General features: G+C 43.8%; 1 protein-coding gene across 4 annotated transcripts in view; it reads right to left on the reverse strand.

Annotated features, from left to right (window-relative positions):
- Positions 1–15,737, reverse strand: part of LOC112138677 (stromal interaction molecule 1) — a 30,200-nt gene extending 14,463 nt beyond the window's left edge. Inside the window, exons 1-7 of one of the 4 annotated variants that reach the window (XM_024261288.2) lie at positions 15,580–15,736; positions 14,449–14,586; positions 10,558–10,688; positions 10,363–10,477; positions 9,349–9,460; positions 7,396–7,511; positions 5,434–5,608 (exon numbers count right to left, since the gene is read on the reverse strand). In XM_024261288.2, the coding sequence (XP_024117056.1) occupies positions 5,434–5,608; positions 7,396–7,511; positions 9,349–9,460; positions 10,363–10,477; positions 10,558–10,688; positions 14,449–14,584 (785 nt within the window). In that variant the 5' untranslated portion in view covers positions 14,585–14,586; positions 15,580–15,736. Of the gene's footprint in view, positions 1–5,433; positions 5,612–7,395; positions 7,512–9,348; positions 9,461–10,362; positions 10,478–10,557; positions 10,689–14,448; positions 14,587–14,876; positions 15,144–15,579 lie in introns of those variants that run through there. The other 3 variants (XM_024261286.2, XM_024261287.2, XM_024261289.2) reach the window with 3 other exon arrangements.
- Positions 15,738–15,965: the final 228 nt, after the last annotated feature.

Here is a 15,965-nt window from a genome sequence, read left to right on the forward strand (position 1 = left end):
TGATGCTCAAATTGATCCCTACAGATCAGCTGCTGCATGTGTGTGTGTGTGTTGGTATGTGCGGGAACCAAGAACTAAAATTAGGAGGGTTTTCATCCCAGTCTTCTCAATGTAAATGTCTGAATTTTAGGGTCAAATATATTATAGGGTTCTGGTTAGAACTGAGTTCTGGTTGGATCAGCTAGTTGACCATTACTGAAGAGACTCTACTTCTAGAGGCTCACTCGTGATGTCAGGATGTAGGAGGGGGTTGACCTCAGGGTCCGCTTGGTTGGTTTGTCTGCTGTGATCTGTTCTGTACTAAGTGAACCGATCTGAGACCGGCTTTCAGAGGTGATCCAGAACACAGTGCAGAGGACTCTGGCGCCACTAGAATCCCCTGCAATCGCTAAACATGTCAATTCTGCAAAGCTGGGATGTTTGTTAAATCCCTCCTGTGTCAACACATTCTAATTCACAAGTCGTCACATGCTGACGTTTGGTTAAGGACCCTCCGTGCCACTTTCTGACCTTTTGGGTGTCCCCAACTCGTTTTTTAACGTGATGGCTGTTCCTAAAATCAAGGGTTCGCAACCCTCAGGACATGGTACCAGATGTGGTACCGGATGCGTACTGGTCCTTGAGATGCAACCCCGGGTATCCTAACCCAGTACCGGTGCCTTATCGGGTATCGGGTTTGGGTACCAGTGCGCTACGCATCACGGTACTAGAGCGGTTCTGGTTTGTGGCCCGGAGGTTGGGGACCCATGATTTCATGGGAAAAGCCTGCAAGTAAAAAAACAACGACTTGGGGACACCCAAAACATCAGACAGTGACGCAGAGGGGCCCTTAACGTCAATATGTGATGACTGAGAGTGAGAATGTGTTAAAACTATCTCAACATAAAACCACACTGTAAACAAAATTGCAGAAAACACTGATCTCTAAAGACAAAACGTGCTGGAAAAGATCAAATAAATGCTTAACCCAAGAAAATGTTTTTTTCCTTTTTTTTCATTATTTATGAGTGGTTGGAAAACTGATTATCATTGGATGGACTAACTCCGGACTCTGTGGTCTCGTTGTGGGTTTTCGGGCTTCTGTGTGTGGACGGGGGTGAGGTGGAGACTGGAAAGACGAAAGGCGGGGGCTCGAGGTGAACGTCAGCGACAGGTGGTGCGCCGGCTCTGCTGTGAACATCGAGCTACGCGCTCTGCGTGTGGGCTGCTCCAGGGCGCGGTGGCCCGGACTCAGACCTGTCACCCTCAGTCCCTCCTGTTGATCTGCGGGGACTTCAACCACGCCTCCCTGTCTACCAGTCCTCCCATAGAAGTGTTTCTGGTGTCACAACAAATTAATTTATTCATGTAACATTAATAAACTTCCATTCAATTCTTCATCATCTGCATGAAAAATATTTACTGACATCGTTAGAATTTTTTGAACAAAATTTCTTGTAGTGGCATTTTATTTTGAAAATAGATTTTCATAAAATGGAAGCTTAAAAATGCCAACTTCAGACCGGTCCGTGAAAATATTGTCCAATTTAAACCGGTCCGTGGCCTGAAAAAGGTTGGGGACCACTGAACTAAGAGACACTCTGACTATTTGAATATTTACAGTACAGAAGCAGAGAAACTTTCCTCCAAGTGAACCAAACAAAGACCGAGTTCTTGTTGGTGATGGTCCAGACCTGCTGCTCCGATGGGTCAGCAATGATACTGCTGAGCCCATCAGAAGTTTTGTTACTTGGGCTCCACAGGGATGGACAGCAGAGACCTAAAGCCGAGATAATTTGCAGAAGAACATTGGTAGGATCAGTTCTTCAATCTATCTGGCAATCAGGATCAAACCATCTCACGGGAGACAAAACTTCTTGGTTCTGAGACACTTTTGAGAACATCAAGTGGCCCAAGCGCATGGCCAGGACATTCGCCTATCACTTGACTAGCCCTACGAGAGCCATCCCTTCAATTTGACCCAAGGGTCACAGGCTGGAGACGACCAAGGCAAGCCTCACACCTGATAGTGAGACATCATGGGTGCAGATCTCAAACAATACCTGGTCACATGGGGACAGGACCTTTTCTCCCCTCAGGAGACAATGATGATGGACTGTAAACCAATAAAAAGAGTAAATGATGTTCTCAGTTTTTCTGCTGACTGAGTCTTCCGGGGACATTGCCTTTTTTAAATGTGTCTGATCTTGTCAATCTCTTGACAGAAAATTAACATTTTTCCATGTTACTTTTTATACCGTAGTTGATAAGGTGGAACAGTTGGGCCAAATCTGAATTCTTCCCCTAACCCTCCAACTGTAGGGCATTTGAAGTGATATGGTTGTCCGAAATCGTTTTTTTAGGGCTAACCCTTTTCACGTAGGGATGGAGAGCCTTCCGCCACAAGGGTCAGTGAAGAAGCACTTTTCTTCACGTGGGTGTGCGCTGGGGTACAGAAGTTTACACTTAAATGTAAGTAATGACTTTTTGTTTTAGCATGACCTTTAAGTTACAAAACCAATGTTTTACATTTCTGAGAGCTAGCAGCTAGCTGACCAGTGGCTGTTGATAATATCATCGAGTGAGAGTGCCGTCCAAATTCGCAGACAATATTTATCCAAAACAATCCGTTTGAAGGGGTAAATGTAGGGGTAGGGAGAAGCCGTAGGGCAGGTGTGTCAAAGTCAATCGCACAAGGGGCATAACTCCAAAACGCCCCTGTGGTCGTGGACCGAACAGGATAAACATTTATTGAACACACTAGAACAACATTTTTGAAACTCTAAAACCGTAATTTTTTTACCACAATTATGAACTAGATATATAGCATTACTTGTGATAATGCTAGTGTGAATGCTGTAAGCTCAATTTGGCCGCTGAAGATGCTGAAATGGATAGCTAAAAATGCTGAAGCTAATAGCTAAAATCACTAAAGCTGATAGCTAAAAAACTGAAGCTAAAAGCTGAAAACTCTAAAGTTGACAGCTGAAATTACTGAAGCTGAGAGCTAAAACGCTGAAGCTAAAAGTTGAAAACGCTGAAGCTGATAACCAGTTAAAGATTTAGCTAAATGCCATATTAGCCCAAAAAACAAAACATAAAAACAACTTTGGTTAGCTAAAACAGCTAGAACATAGTTGAGAAAAATAGCTAAACTTCAAAATATCCTAAAAAACTGAAAAGAGCATAAATTAGCGAAAAAGCTCGTGTGTAAATATTAGCCTAACTCCAAATTATCCTAAAAAACTGAAAAACAAAAAAGCATGTAGCTGAAATATTAGCTAAATTTAAAAAAAGTCTAAAAAAAGTCTTAGTAAATGCCAAAATAATCCATAAAGCTAACAGAGTGTCTATTTTTTTACTTTAAAACTGTAACCTTTAACATAATTATGAATAATAAAAAGACAGGAATATTATTCCAGAATAAATCAACTTAAACCTTAAATACCTTTCAGTATTTTACTCTCCATAAAAATATTTCTTGTCAAAATTATACAAGTTAGAAACAAATGATAAGATAAAATATCACATTGGGCCATAACAAAATTAAAAAGATATGGAGGGCTGGATAGAGTTACCCAGAGGGCCGGATCTGGCCCCCGGGCCTTGACTTTGACACACGTGCCGTATTGGTAGGGGAACAATCCGGATCTGGGCTTAGTTCCATCTTTTTCTTTCTGAGAACCAGGACCTGAGACTTGGAGGAGCTGATCTCCTTCCAGCTGCTTCAGGTCATGGTTAGATGAAGCCATTAGGAGCACGTCCTCTTCTGTCCATGAAATTTACCAGCAGAATCACTAACAAACACAAAGCCAGCTCTGCCCAGAATCCGCCGGAATAACCCAGATCCTGCTGTTTGTCCAGGAGCATCAACTGGATCCATTGTAAATGAAAGCCTTCACTCGGTGGAGGGCAACATGGAATTTGATGTCTTAACTAAGGACTGCCGGGCCTGGGGTTTCTCTGTAGTTCACTCGACTTATCAAAGTATTGAATCATAGCATTTACTTTCCTTTTGGCTCTGTAATTGTTACGTATGATCAGTGACTCATGGGGGTTTGGGGGTGGGAGTGGAGGTGGGGTTCAGGTAAACACTGTCTACCGCTTTTAACAGGCTTTTCAATGGAGATACTTTAGGACTGGAGATGATCCTCAGCCGGTCCGCTGAGGGGGCCACTGTGGACGGTCTGATATGACGAGGGGGTAAAAGCATCTGACAGGAACTTCATAACCTAATCAGCTGTTCCTGGCCTCACGTGTCATTATTTAGGCCGAGGATTCTCGCCTGTTCTACTTCTGAACTCTCCTGACGGAGAGCTTCTCTCACCGTTTTCTGTAGGACACGTGTTTGAGCTAAAACAGGAACTTCTTAAAACTCTGCAGAACAAGAAGTCATCAGAGGAAATGGCGTGTTTCAGCACGACTGGGTGTGTGTGTTGGAGGTGTGTGCGTGTGTGTTGACGGCCTCAGCGCACACTTTCTGTCTGCGGTGTCCTTATAAGGGCACAGAATAGCCGGCAGCTCGTTCTGCTCCGTCTCAGTCGCAGAGTGAGTTATTTCCTCCTCGTGGCAGCAGCTCCTCCACAGTTTTGATTACATTAAATTATGAAATAAACAGAATTGGTCTATTCTTGAATTTTCTGGTCTGCTGATCCACACAGACACACAGCAGGTCTAACTGAGGATGGCGTCTCAGAGCCAGACTGAGCTGATCCTCCACACTTCTGCCTAATTTTATTCCCCTCCATCGAAGGCTGTCCTTTAGTGGATATCAGAGTTTGTCTTGTTTTGTGTCGTCCTCCAAACAGCCAGACTTCACTGTTTTTGGAGCTTCGGTTCTAGATTTTTGGTGCTTGCCATGACGCTATTAGCGGGGTCGATCCGTACAGGGGTTGCAGGTTTCGGGGTTGCCCGGGCCCGTGGAGGGTTGTAGAGAGGAATGGCCTTAACCCTTGTGCTATCTTATGGGTCCAGATGACCCAAGCCTTACATTGACGTGTTATCTATCTCATGGCAAACGTGGAAGGTGGACAAGATTTCAGGTCTGTCATGGACACCACAGAAAACCAAAAATAATTAAAAAAAAAAAGTTCAGGGTGTTGTCTTGTGGGGTCCAGATGACCCCACAAGACAACGTCAACATACCTAGGATAGCACAAGGGTTAGAGGAAGCCCAGGTCTGTCTTGCACTTTCTCTGCGTTAGTGTGAGACAGTTCTTGAGTTATTGACATTTCGGATGAAAGTCAAATTATTTACAGTTCTCCTTTTTTAATTTTCTTTCAGCTGAGAGCAAAACTAAGGAACTTCAAACCCTTGGAACCCTGGGAACTCCTGAGGAGTTTTATTATAGAAACATGGAGTCAAAGACCTGTAGCTGTGTCTGCCTTACACCATAAACCAAACACAACCTTGTCTGTCACAAGGTCTGCGTCTCCAAGCTGTGCTGGACTCACTTCTCCTGCAGGTCCAGCAGACTCTGCTCAGCTCTCTGCAGACCCTCCAGGTCCTTCATCAGCTTCCCCAGGTCGTCTCTGGACTTCCTGGTCTGTGCGTAAGCGAACCAGCAGCCGCCCAGAGCCATCAGGACGGACAACGCCAGAACCCAATCCTTCCATCGGTTCTGCAGACCTGCTGACCCACAGAAGAACACAGGCTGTACATCAACATGATAAACAGAAGTCTGGATCAAACCTGCAGGGAGACGATGTGGAGGGAACACGAGGGGTGGAGGGGGTGGAGCTACAGAGTTTCCCGTCTGCAGATCTGTTTTTAAAAGACTCCTGGATGTTAATGATGGTTTTCCTTTCTGATTACACACATGTGTCCATCCAATGATCCAACAATCCATCCATCCAACAATCCATCCATCCCTTCATCCATCCATCCATCCATCCATCCAACAATCCATCCAACAATCCATCCATCCATCCATCCATCCATCCATCCATCCCTTCATCCATCCATCCATCGATCCAACGATCCATCCGTTCATCCATCCATCATCCATCCTTCTGGTATAAGTCTCCACTATCTCTTCCAGGAGGATACTGGGGCGTTCCCAGACCAGCTAAGATATCATCTCTCCAGCCGGCTCTGAATCTCCAGGGGGTGGGGGGTTCTCTCTGTTGGACATTCTTGGAACGCCTCACTAAAAATGCGCTTGACTGGAATTTTCTTCAGATGGTCAGCACAGTTAAACAAGGTCCTCTGTGGTTCGGAACCGCTTGTTAACATTCACAGCTCCCAGTCAGAGGTGAGTGAGGAACTCCACCGCTGAACTGAGATTTTCCTGTCAGACTCTCTACAGCACAGCAGACCGGTCCTTCAGGTTTACGCGTTCATTCTAAACGGATCCTGTCCAGCAGCTGAGAAACAGGGCGGAGCAGAGAGGCTCGTGTGCCGGACACATCCTGACAGCACGTATCCCCGGACACTCAGGACGGGTTTGCGTTTAAAATCCATTTCATTCTAGACTGGATGGGAAAAGAGAGACATGAGTAGGAGGGGCTTAGCAGGAGAAGGGGCAGAGAGAAACAAAAACAGAGGAAATCAAGAAGCCTGAGGCTTCACCTGATACCTGATCTACTCTACTTCACTCACAAACACAAGAGACACAACAACTGTTGAATGCACACACACACTAATGCAGACCCACAACTGTGCGCTCCACATTTACAAGCCAACACCTTTTTGCACATCCCATCAGGAGTCGCCACAGTCCATCAGCTTTCCCTGATCCGCACACTCGGTTTGTCAGATTTTTACGTCGGATGTATTTTATCTGGGCTGGGGACTGGAACAGGGAGTCCCGGGCTCTGCCCCGCCCACATCCACCAGTCATGCCTGCAGCCAACTGAGTCATCCAGCCACGCATATACAGCAAAACACCTTTGACTGTATAAGAGAACTGAACTGAGCGAGAAAACGGTTTCCTTCCAGCTCCAACTAAACAAATCCAATTCAGTCACCATTTTTTCATGACGTCGCCATGTTGTGACCAGAAATGGTCAGTACGCAGTGATTGGTCCGAGTCAGCCTGAGTCATCATTTCTATGGCAACAACTCTCCAATCAGGAAGGAATTGTTGGAAGGCCACACCCCTCAGGAGAATCTGCCAATGAAACATTTCAAACGCCTTAATGTGAGACCACCTGCTTTTATCGAGGAATCTGATGGGTCAGTTTATAACTTGAATGACTTCAATAACGAAAAAATATTGAAAAAAATGAGGATTATCCAGAAGATGCTAAAACCCTTGACCCTTTGCAAACTCCAGTAGGAATCAGCAAGAGAAACGTAAGAGGAAACGTCAGGATCCGACCTGAGAGTCCGGTCTCCTGTGTGAAGGCCTCCCTTCTCCAGGTCTCTATTGAATTTCCTCAAAAGGGTTTTTCTTTGGACACACACTCACACACCTGGTGGTGGTCCAAACAGCACGATGTCCAGGGCTTTGAGCTGCAGCTTCTGAGCGTGACCTCGGTCCACGATCTTCAGCAGGGATACAGTCAGGGTGGTGTTCTTCACCGCCAGCCTAAAAGGAGAAGGAGGCGGCGGGAAACCTTAAAATTCCACACAGAAGCAAATGGCGTCCCCATTCTCCGCCCCTGCTGTGTCCAGCTTCAGACTTCCGTCTTTGGAAACACAAACACTCCTGAACCTCTGGACACCAATATTCAAACTCCACTTTTATCTGTTTTACCAAGTGGTGATGCTTTAACACAAAATCTTTAATGTACTGTAACTTTTCCCGCCGCTTTTCCCAGAATCTACTGGAAAGATCCTGATAACAGTTGAAAAGTTACAGTAAACCAAAGAACATAAACGCTGGAGTTCAGATGGTAATGGGTTAACAAACACTAATTTGCATGTTTAAAATGTGTCATTTTTAACTATATGCTAAATTTCTGCTTAAAAAATGAATTAAATAAAGCAAATTTGACTGAATTCAGTTGAGATGACCTGAACCTTTGAAATCATATGAAACAGAAGTGAGCTGATCATCTGGAGGTGGTTAGGTGAACGAAAATGTAAAAAAAACAGCAACATTTCTAAATCAAAACTGTAAGTGTTCTACAAAGTTTAGATTTTGTTTATTTGTTTACGTTTTTTATGTTAAAGGCTGATGATTGTGAAGACAATATGAATTAAAACTCAGCGTCTCAGCTGTGGCTGGCACTGTTGCCATGGTGTTTAGCTTTCCTGGGTGTCAGATGACACAGGTAAATCCTGCAGGTGCATTTTGGAAAAGTTTCAGAGCAGAAAATTAAGGGTTCAGAGCTAGATGTGAAAACCTGCTCTGGCAATAGAGATACTTACTGTCAGTTTAAAGCGTTTTTAAGAGTTATTGATCCTGGAAGTCTGAATCTGTGATCATCTAGCTAGCTTGACTGAGTTGTTTATGTTAGCGTCCTGCTTGAGCTGCTGCCGTTTTCTGCTGCGTTTTCTGGAATAACATGTTGTGATCATGTTGTGATCATGCAGACTTCTAATGAAGTATTCATCCGGAATAATAAGATTGAATTATAAAGCGCTGATCATAATAAGAATAAATGAAATATCCGATCCTGATCGGACTACTTGGATCGAGTCGGGCCGTTGTTGAGGCGACAGTAGCTCAGGTGGTAGAGCGGGTCGGCCAATGATCGAAGGATAGGCGGTTCGATTTCGGCTCCCGCCAGCCAAGTGTCGTTGTGTCCTTGGGCAAGACACTTAACCCTAGTTGCCTCCAGTGTGGCTCCACTGGTGTGCGAATGCGTATGAATGTTCCGGTGATGATCAGAGGGGCCGTAGGCGCGTACTGGCAGCCACGCCTCTGTCAGCCTGCCCCAGGGCAGCTGTGGCTACTGTAGTAGCTTACCGTCACCAAGTATGAATGATGTGTGAATGAATAATGGATATGTAATGTAAGCGCTTTGAGCGTCTGGAAAAGCGCAGATAAATCTAATCCATCATTATTATTATTATTATCAACCATGGGATCGGGCCCGATTTCCGATCACGTGATCGGATCGGGACATCCCTAGTTTTAATTTAATACTTGAATAAACCATGCACATTTTCATCATCAGAACACAATGGAGTAATAAATAAACGTCGTGAAATGCTTGTATTTATTCGACTTTAACCTTGTGAAATCGGTGACGTCATACCCGGCGTTTAGAAAAACAAAAGAAAAGTAGTAAACATGGCGTCTGAATCGCCTATAAATCCAGGACTCTATTTAGTCTGCAACTACACAGTTTTTTAGTAGTAAGGGATTAAGGAGGGAATTTGGACACAACCATAGATTTGTAATAATAAAACAGTATTCACGGGAAACCGTCTTGCCAGAACATTTCCTCATCTATGGTCAGAACCACAGCCGGTACCTGGGCAGCGATCGGCCGTCCAGCTGAAGTTTTTGGAAGCTTTTGGTGTACTGAGGAAGCTCCACGCTGACCGCCAACCACTCCTCCACCTGCGGCACCGTCCAGTTGTACACTGTGCACACAAACGCAGAGCAGGAAATGTTTTGACAAGTTTAACCTTCTTGTTTCCATCAGTGTTTTCTTCTCTGTCTGTCAAGCCTTTGATTATGTTTATTCATCTGAGGATGTGCAGAAGGTAATCCCTTCATAACGCTGCTTTCTTCGGGGTATAAACTGCTGATCCGTATGGATCTTGGTGTTTGACCACTGACTGTATTTTAGAACTGGACTGAGTGAATGTGACATCACCTACAGAAAATGACTTGCTTTCAGGTCCAACAAAGTCAAATTAGTTGCCATTATTTCGGGATACAAACGTTGCCACGTTGGAGCCAGACGTCATCAGTAAGCAGTGACTGATCCAAATCGGTTTGAGGCTGGTTTCTACGGCAACCACTGTCACCAATCAGGAGCGAGCTTGTTGGAAGGCCACACCCCTTCCTTTTTAAAGTGGGCTTTAGAGAATCTGTCAACGTGAGACCACCCACTTTTATTGAAGCCTCTGATTGGTCAGTTTATAACTTGCAATAAAAAAATATATATCGTGAAAAAGATAGGATTATAAGAACTTGTTAATAATGTATCAGAGCAAGAATGGTTATTCTGACTAACAGAATGGCTGAGTAATAGTTGTTTATTTCTCTAAAGAAGTTTATGGGATATTGGCTTCAATGTGTTTGATTCCTAACAGTCTTATAGTGTATTTGTGTTTGACTAATAGGTATTAGGTCAGCGTGTTGTGGTCCAGTCCATGTGAGGACATCATTGTCTGGAGTTGCGCTCGCAACACAGCAGTTGTGTTGTCCATGGACCACTGATCCAGGATGTTCTTAGTGTTTCCTGGATTTTTCATGCAGTCCTGCTTCAGTTCAATAAACGATATCCTAGTATTCCCGTGACATTCCTCCTCCTCACCTTCGGAGCTCTTCCAGGCGTTCCACATGTCCTCCACGCTGATGTGGAGGTCGGCTCGGTGGAAGCTGTTCTGTTTGGCTTTGGAGTCTTTGTACTGGAGATCCTCCCTGAGAAACTAAGGATAGATAGGTGCCGCATGATTTCCCCATCTGATATTCTGCAGTGAGGCGGACCACTTTCAGGGAGGGGGCTCACCTCGTCCGTCTCGGTGGTGTCCACGCTGCCGTCGGCGTCGTCGTCCATCAGTTTGTGGATGCTGCAGATCGCCTCGAAGCTGAGCAGCGAGTCTGCGTTGTGACAGAGTTGCTGGTCTATGACACACAGGTCTGTAACACATCAGACTCGCCGTTAAGAGTCGGGGGGGTAACGACTTTTATCATCAGAAATGACACGTGTGCAGAGAAAAACCTTTAACAGATTGTCAACAGTGTGAAAACAAGAAAAACAGGAAAACTGTGATACACGTTAAAGTTGTTTTATTGAGCCTGCATTCATCTGACAACATTTCAATGAGTTGCTTTAGTTTTTCTTTTTCAGACTATTTTCTGTAAACCCTAGAGATGGTTGTGGGTGAAAATCGCAGTAGATCAGCAATGCCCGTCTGGCACCTACAACCACGATCAGAGTTAATTCAATCAGCTAAAGTGGCCGATGAGTGTAGGTCTCCTCCATCATGAGAAAAAAAAACAAATTGAAAACCAATATTTTAATTGAAGTGAGTCTTGAACTTATTCGACTTTGTTCAACCTTCTTGAATAATAAACATCAAGTGAGTATCGTGACAGTATTTTCTTCATTCGTTTTTGAACTGTTTGTCCTTTTCTGGGCCATGGGGCTGCCGGAGCCCAACCAGGCCACTTCTGGGGGAAGGCAGGGTACACCTTGGACAGGTCGCCAGTCTGTCGCAGGGCCACAATCACACACCCATATCCATTCAGACACCCATACCCGTGGCAGAAAGCCGAAGTTCCCTGAGTAAACCCACGCATGCACAGGGAAAACATAAACACATAAACAATATGTTCACAAAAAAGGCACAGTATTTTAATCTTCTTTTAATGCTTAAACAATATTTGTGAATCCTAAGTAAAAAAATTTTTGCATTAACATAATTTTCCCTTTTCTATAGCTGTATTATTACTTTTCAACTGTAAAACTCCAGAGATCAACTTGTTTATTGACACAGATTTTCTCTCGGCCTTCAGGTTTTGTTTGAAAATAAGCAGGGATCAAAAATGTGGCCTGAGGAAGATAAGCTAAAGTACTCTTTCACAATCGTCCTGCTAACCGCAGCCAAGCAAACAATAGTCACGGAAACAACAGTCACACTAACAACAACAAACAACAATCACACAAACAACAGCCACACAAGCAAGCCACATACAACAGCAACAAACAGCCGAAAAACTAGTCAGACAAACATCAACAAAAGACAACAGTTACACAAGCAAGTCAGACAAAAACAACGGCCACAGAAATAATACCCATACAAACCAAATATTGAAAAAAATGTCACACAAACAACAGCCCCACAAAAGAATGAAGCAAGCAAGTAACACAAAAAACAGTTACACATACAACAGCAACACAATAAACATACACACAAACAGCAACAACAATCATACAAACAACAGCCACACAAACAACTCACACAAACAGCAGCAACAGACAGAGTCACACAAGCAAGTCACACAAACAACAGTCAGTTTGAAGCAAGTTTGAAGGTCAAACTTCAAAACGTCAAGACAAAAGTCACAAACAAGTCAAACAAACAAGTAACACAAAGAACAGTCAAAAACACGGGAGATTAACAACAGCAACAGACAACAGTCACACAAACAATAGCAAAGGACATCAGTCACACAAGTCAAAGAAACAAGTCACACAGACAACAGAAAAAAATCAAGGCACATAAACAACAGCAATTCACAACAGTCACACAAGCAAGTCCAACAAACAGTAGTCACAAAAACAACAGTCACATAAACAAGTCAAGCAAACAAGTCACACAAACAACAGCCAAAAGACAAGGTACACAAACAACAACCAATAAACAACAGTCACACAAGCAAGTCACTCAAACAACTGCAAATGATAACAGTCATACAAACAACAGTCACCAAACCAACAGTCACAAAAACAACACCCATGGAAACCAAAGATTTGCAAACAATTCACACAAACAACAGCCACACAATCAAGTCACATAAACAGCAGCAACACAAGTAATTCACAGAAAGACCAAAACAACAGTCACACAAACACGAGGAACCACAAAAAACAGTTGCCCAAACAACAGTCATAAACATTAGCCATACAAACAACAGTCTTGCAACTAACAGTCATACAAACAACAGTCACCGAACCAACAGTCACACAAACAACACCCATGCAAATCAAAGATTTGCAAACAATTCACACAAACAACAGCCACACAATCAAGTCACATAAACAGCAGCAACACAAGTAATTCACAGAAAGACCAGCCCCAAACAACAGTCACACAAACAGCAGCCACACGATGATCCACAAAAAACAGTTTCTCAAATAACAGTCATAAACATTAGTCATACAAACAACAGTCATGCAACTAACAGTCATACAAACAACAGTCACCGAACCAACAGTCACACAAACAACAGTCACACAAGTAATTTATACAAACAACAGACAAAAGTCACAAAAGAAAAGCCAGACAAAGAGCAGCTACAGACAACAGTTATCCTAACAAGTCATAGACAACAGTCACACAACCAACAGTCACACAAACAAGTCTCACACAATTTAGTCACACAAACAAAAACAGAAAACAGTCACACAAAAAATAGCAACACAAACAAGTCACACAAACAACAGCAACAGACAATAGTAACACAAGCAAGTCACACAAAATCAACAGTCACACAAACATGTCAAACAAAAAAGTCACACAAGCAACAGCCAAAAAACAAGACACACAAACAACAGCAACAGACAACAGCAGAGGACAACAGTCACACAAACAACAATCATTAACACTAGCCACACAAACAAAAGATTTGCGAACAAGTTACACAAACAAAAGTGACAAACAACAGTCACACAAACAACAGTCCCAGCCAACCCCAATTGTCAGTCTGCTTTGTTGTTGTGTAGTTTGTTTTGCACCTTCATCACACTCCTCACCGCAGTCACACAAACAGCTCAGATCAGGTTTCACTCCGCCGTTGCACAAATAACTGCAGGCCTTCAGCCGCTTCAACCAAGGTCGCAAAAATAACTGCAGGACATGCATGAGCTGGACTGTGCAGAGCAGCAGGACCAGAACATCATGTTTCAAGAAAGACAGACCAGAACCACAATCACAAAGACAAGGGGGGCACATTCAGTCTGAACCCTGATTTTCTCCTCTAGGAAGATCTGAAGTTTAAAAGTTGAGCGCGAGCTGATCTGTCTGACAAGAACTAAAGGTCTGCTCCGATGACCTCTGACCTTTCTACGGGACTGACAGAGTCCAGTGAGACAGGAACAATGAGAGTCTGAGTCCAGATCAGCTCAGGACGGACCAAAAAAACTCAAAAGCAGAGTTTGTCTGAAAGCAGTGGAGGCTCTGACCCGCCTCCAAGTTTCCACCACAGAAGAAGACAGGTGAGGCGGGGATTAGGCCGAGCAGCTGGGAGACAGAAATACTCCCTTTGTTCAGGAGGGTGGGTCAATGTCAGGAGCCTGAACGCATCACTTCCCATCATGCTCTCATTCAGCGCCTGCAGACGAAATTCAGGGTGGAAAAACCCACAAAAGTTTGCATCCTCTTAGTATCAGCTGCACTTCCTGCAAGTGGGGGCGGGGCTAAAAGTTTTATTCTGTCATGGCTGAGATAATCCTCCTGACACTCCACTTCCTGTGTCATCAAGGCTCGTCTATGACAGGAAGCTGTGGTAAGCTGCTAACAGCTAGCCCACACACTGTCACAACTCTGACCCACACAAGCATAAACACACACAAACAGTGGCAGACACACAAGTACACACAAACAAAAACACAAAGGCACAGAGATACTCGTGCTAAACAAAGATGGCAGAAATTTCCAGAGAAATCAAATTCTACCTGAAGCTCTGTCGCCGGGCAGATCCACAGGTTGCTGGTCCAGCTGGGTTCTGTCACTTCTGTCCAAATCACTGAGAGTCCCAACACACACATTCAACATGCACACGCACAACAGCCACACACTCACACACTCCATCCCTGAGGAAAGACAGGAAGTCTGTCATGACTTTCAAAATAAGAGCACTAGTAAAAAATCTTTTGTTTGTAGGAGAGGTTTTAGTGGTTTTGTCTATTTTTATCCAGTCGATCACAACTCTGAGTGCAAACATGATTCACACGTAAACTGAAAGCGTTTCAAAGCTGCAGGAGGAAGAGGTGGAGATATGGAAAATGAAAGAATTACTTTGAAGAGAAAAAAAGACTGACATGAAGACAAATTCAGAGTAACTGGAACGACAGGCTCGTTTCTGGTATCGTTTATGTCAGACCTGAATCAGAATCTGACCCTCTTTGGAAGTAATCCGGTCCCCCAGGCAAACCGGTGGACGGGTTTTCAGAAGTGTGCTGGTTTCTGGTCCTCTACTGAAAGAAATCAGGCTACATGCTTCCATGGGCTCATGGAGACAGACTCAGACGCGAGGATGTCACTGGATGGATTCAGTTGCAGAAGTAACCAGGTTCCCCCACCTCCACCACCTCACAGGAGAAAACTTCTGTTTTCACAGTCCAGGATCAGGAAGTTTTTCATATTCATGTTAGATTTGAATAATTTTTCTGCAGGAACCAGATTTCTCTGAAAACTGAACTTTCTTTTAGATCATGCATGAAGAACCAGAAAGCTTCTGCAGCACTTCTCATTTGGACCCTCAGAACCTTAAAGTTCTAAACGTTCATGAAACATCTGCAGGAGGTATGAACAATCAGGTTCTGCAGACATTTGTCTAAACCTGAGAGTCACATGATTCTGATCACTAACACTCAACAGGTCCAGACCGGAAAGACTGCAGTCATTCATCTTATTAGCTGTTTTCCAGCATCAAGAATTCAATCCAGTCCTAATACATCCATTTTGTCCTTCTGCAATAAGGTCATAGGTCATACAGATGCTATTCCAGACAGACAGACAGACAGACAGACAGATGGGGAGGCAGTAAGGCAGACAGGCAGAAATACAGACAGAGATATACTCACTTCTGCAGCGGCTTCCTTTTAATCCATTTATCCGCGTGTCTGGAAGATCGATAACTTATTTGATCTCCGCCGCGCGACCCAAACTTAACAAAGTGCAGCTGAAAAGAAGATCACATGAAGTCCCGCCCGCGCCGCGTTCACGGACCCCAGCAGAGCTCGGACTTTAGAGTTTTTCATATTCATCACAGATCACGTTTCTGTGGAAAACAGACCTGACTGGAAATGTCTTGAATCATCGCTGATCTAGACCAGGGGGCCAAAATCCAAAACACACCTTGGGTCACGGGACGAACAGGATTAACATTTATTGAACACAATAAAACTACATTTTTCAAACTTTAAAAAAAATGTAACTTAAACATAACTATGAACTAGATATATAGCAT

Source organism: Oryzias melastigma, linkage group LG14 (assembly GCF_002922805.2).
Source record: "Oryzias melastigma strain HK-1 linkage group LG14, ASM292280v2, whole genome shotgun sequence".
Taxonomy (NCBI): domain Eukaryota; kingdom Metazoa; phylum Chordata; class Actinopteri; order Beloniformes; family Adrianichthyidae; genus Oryzias; species Oryzias melastigma.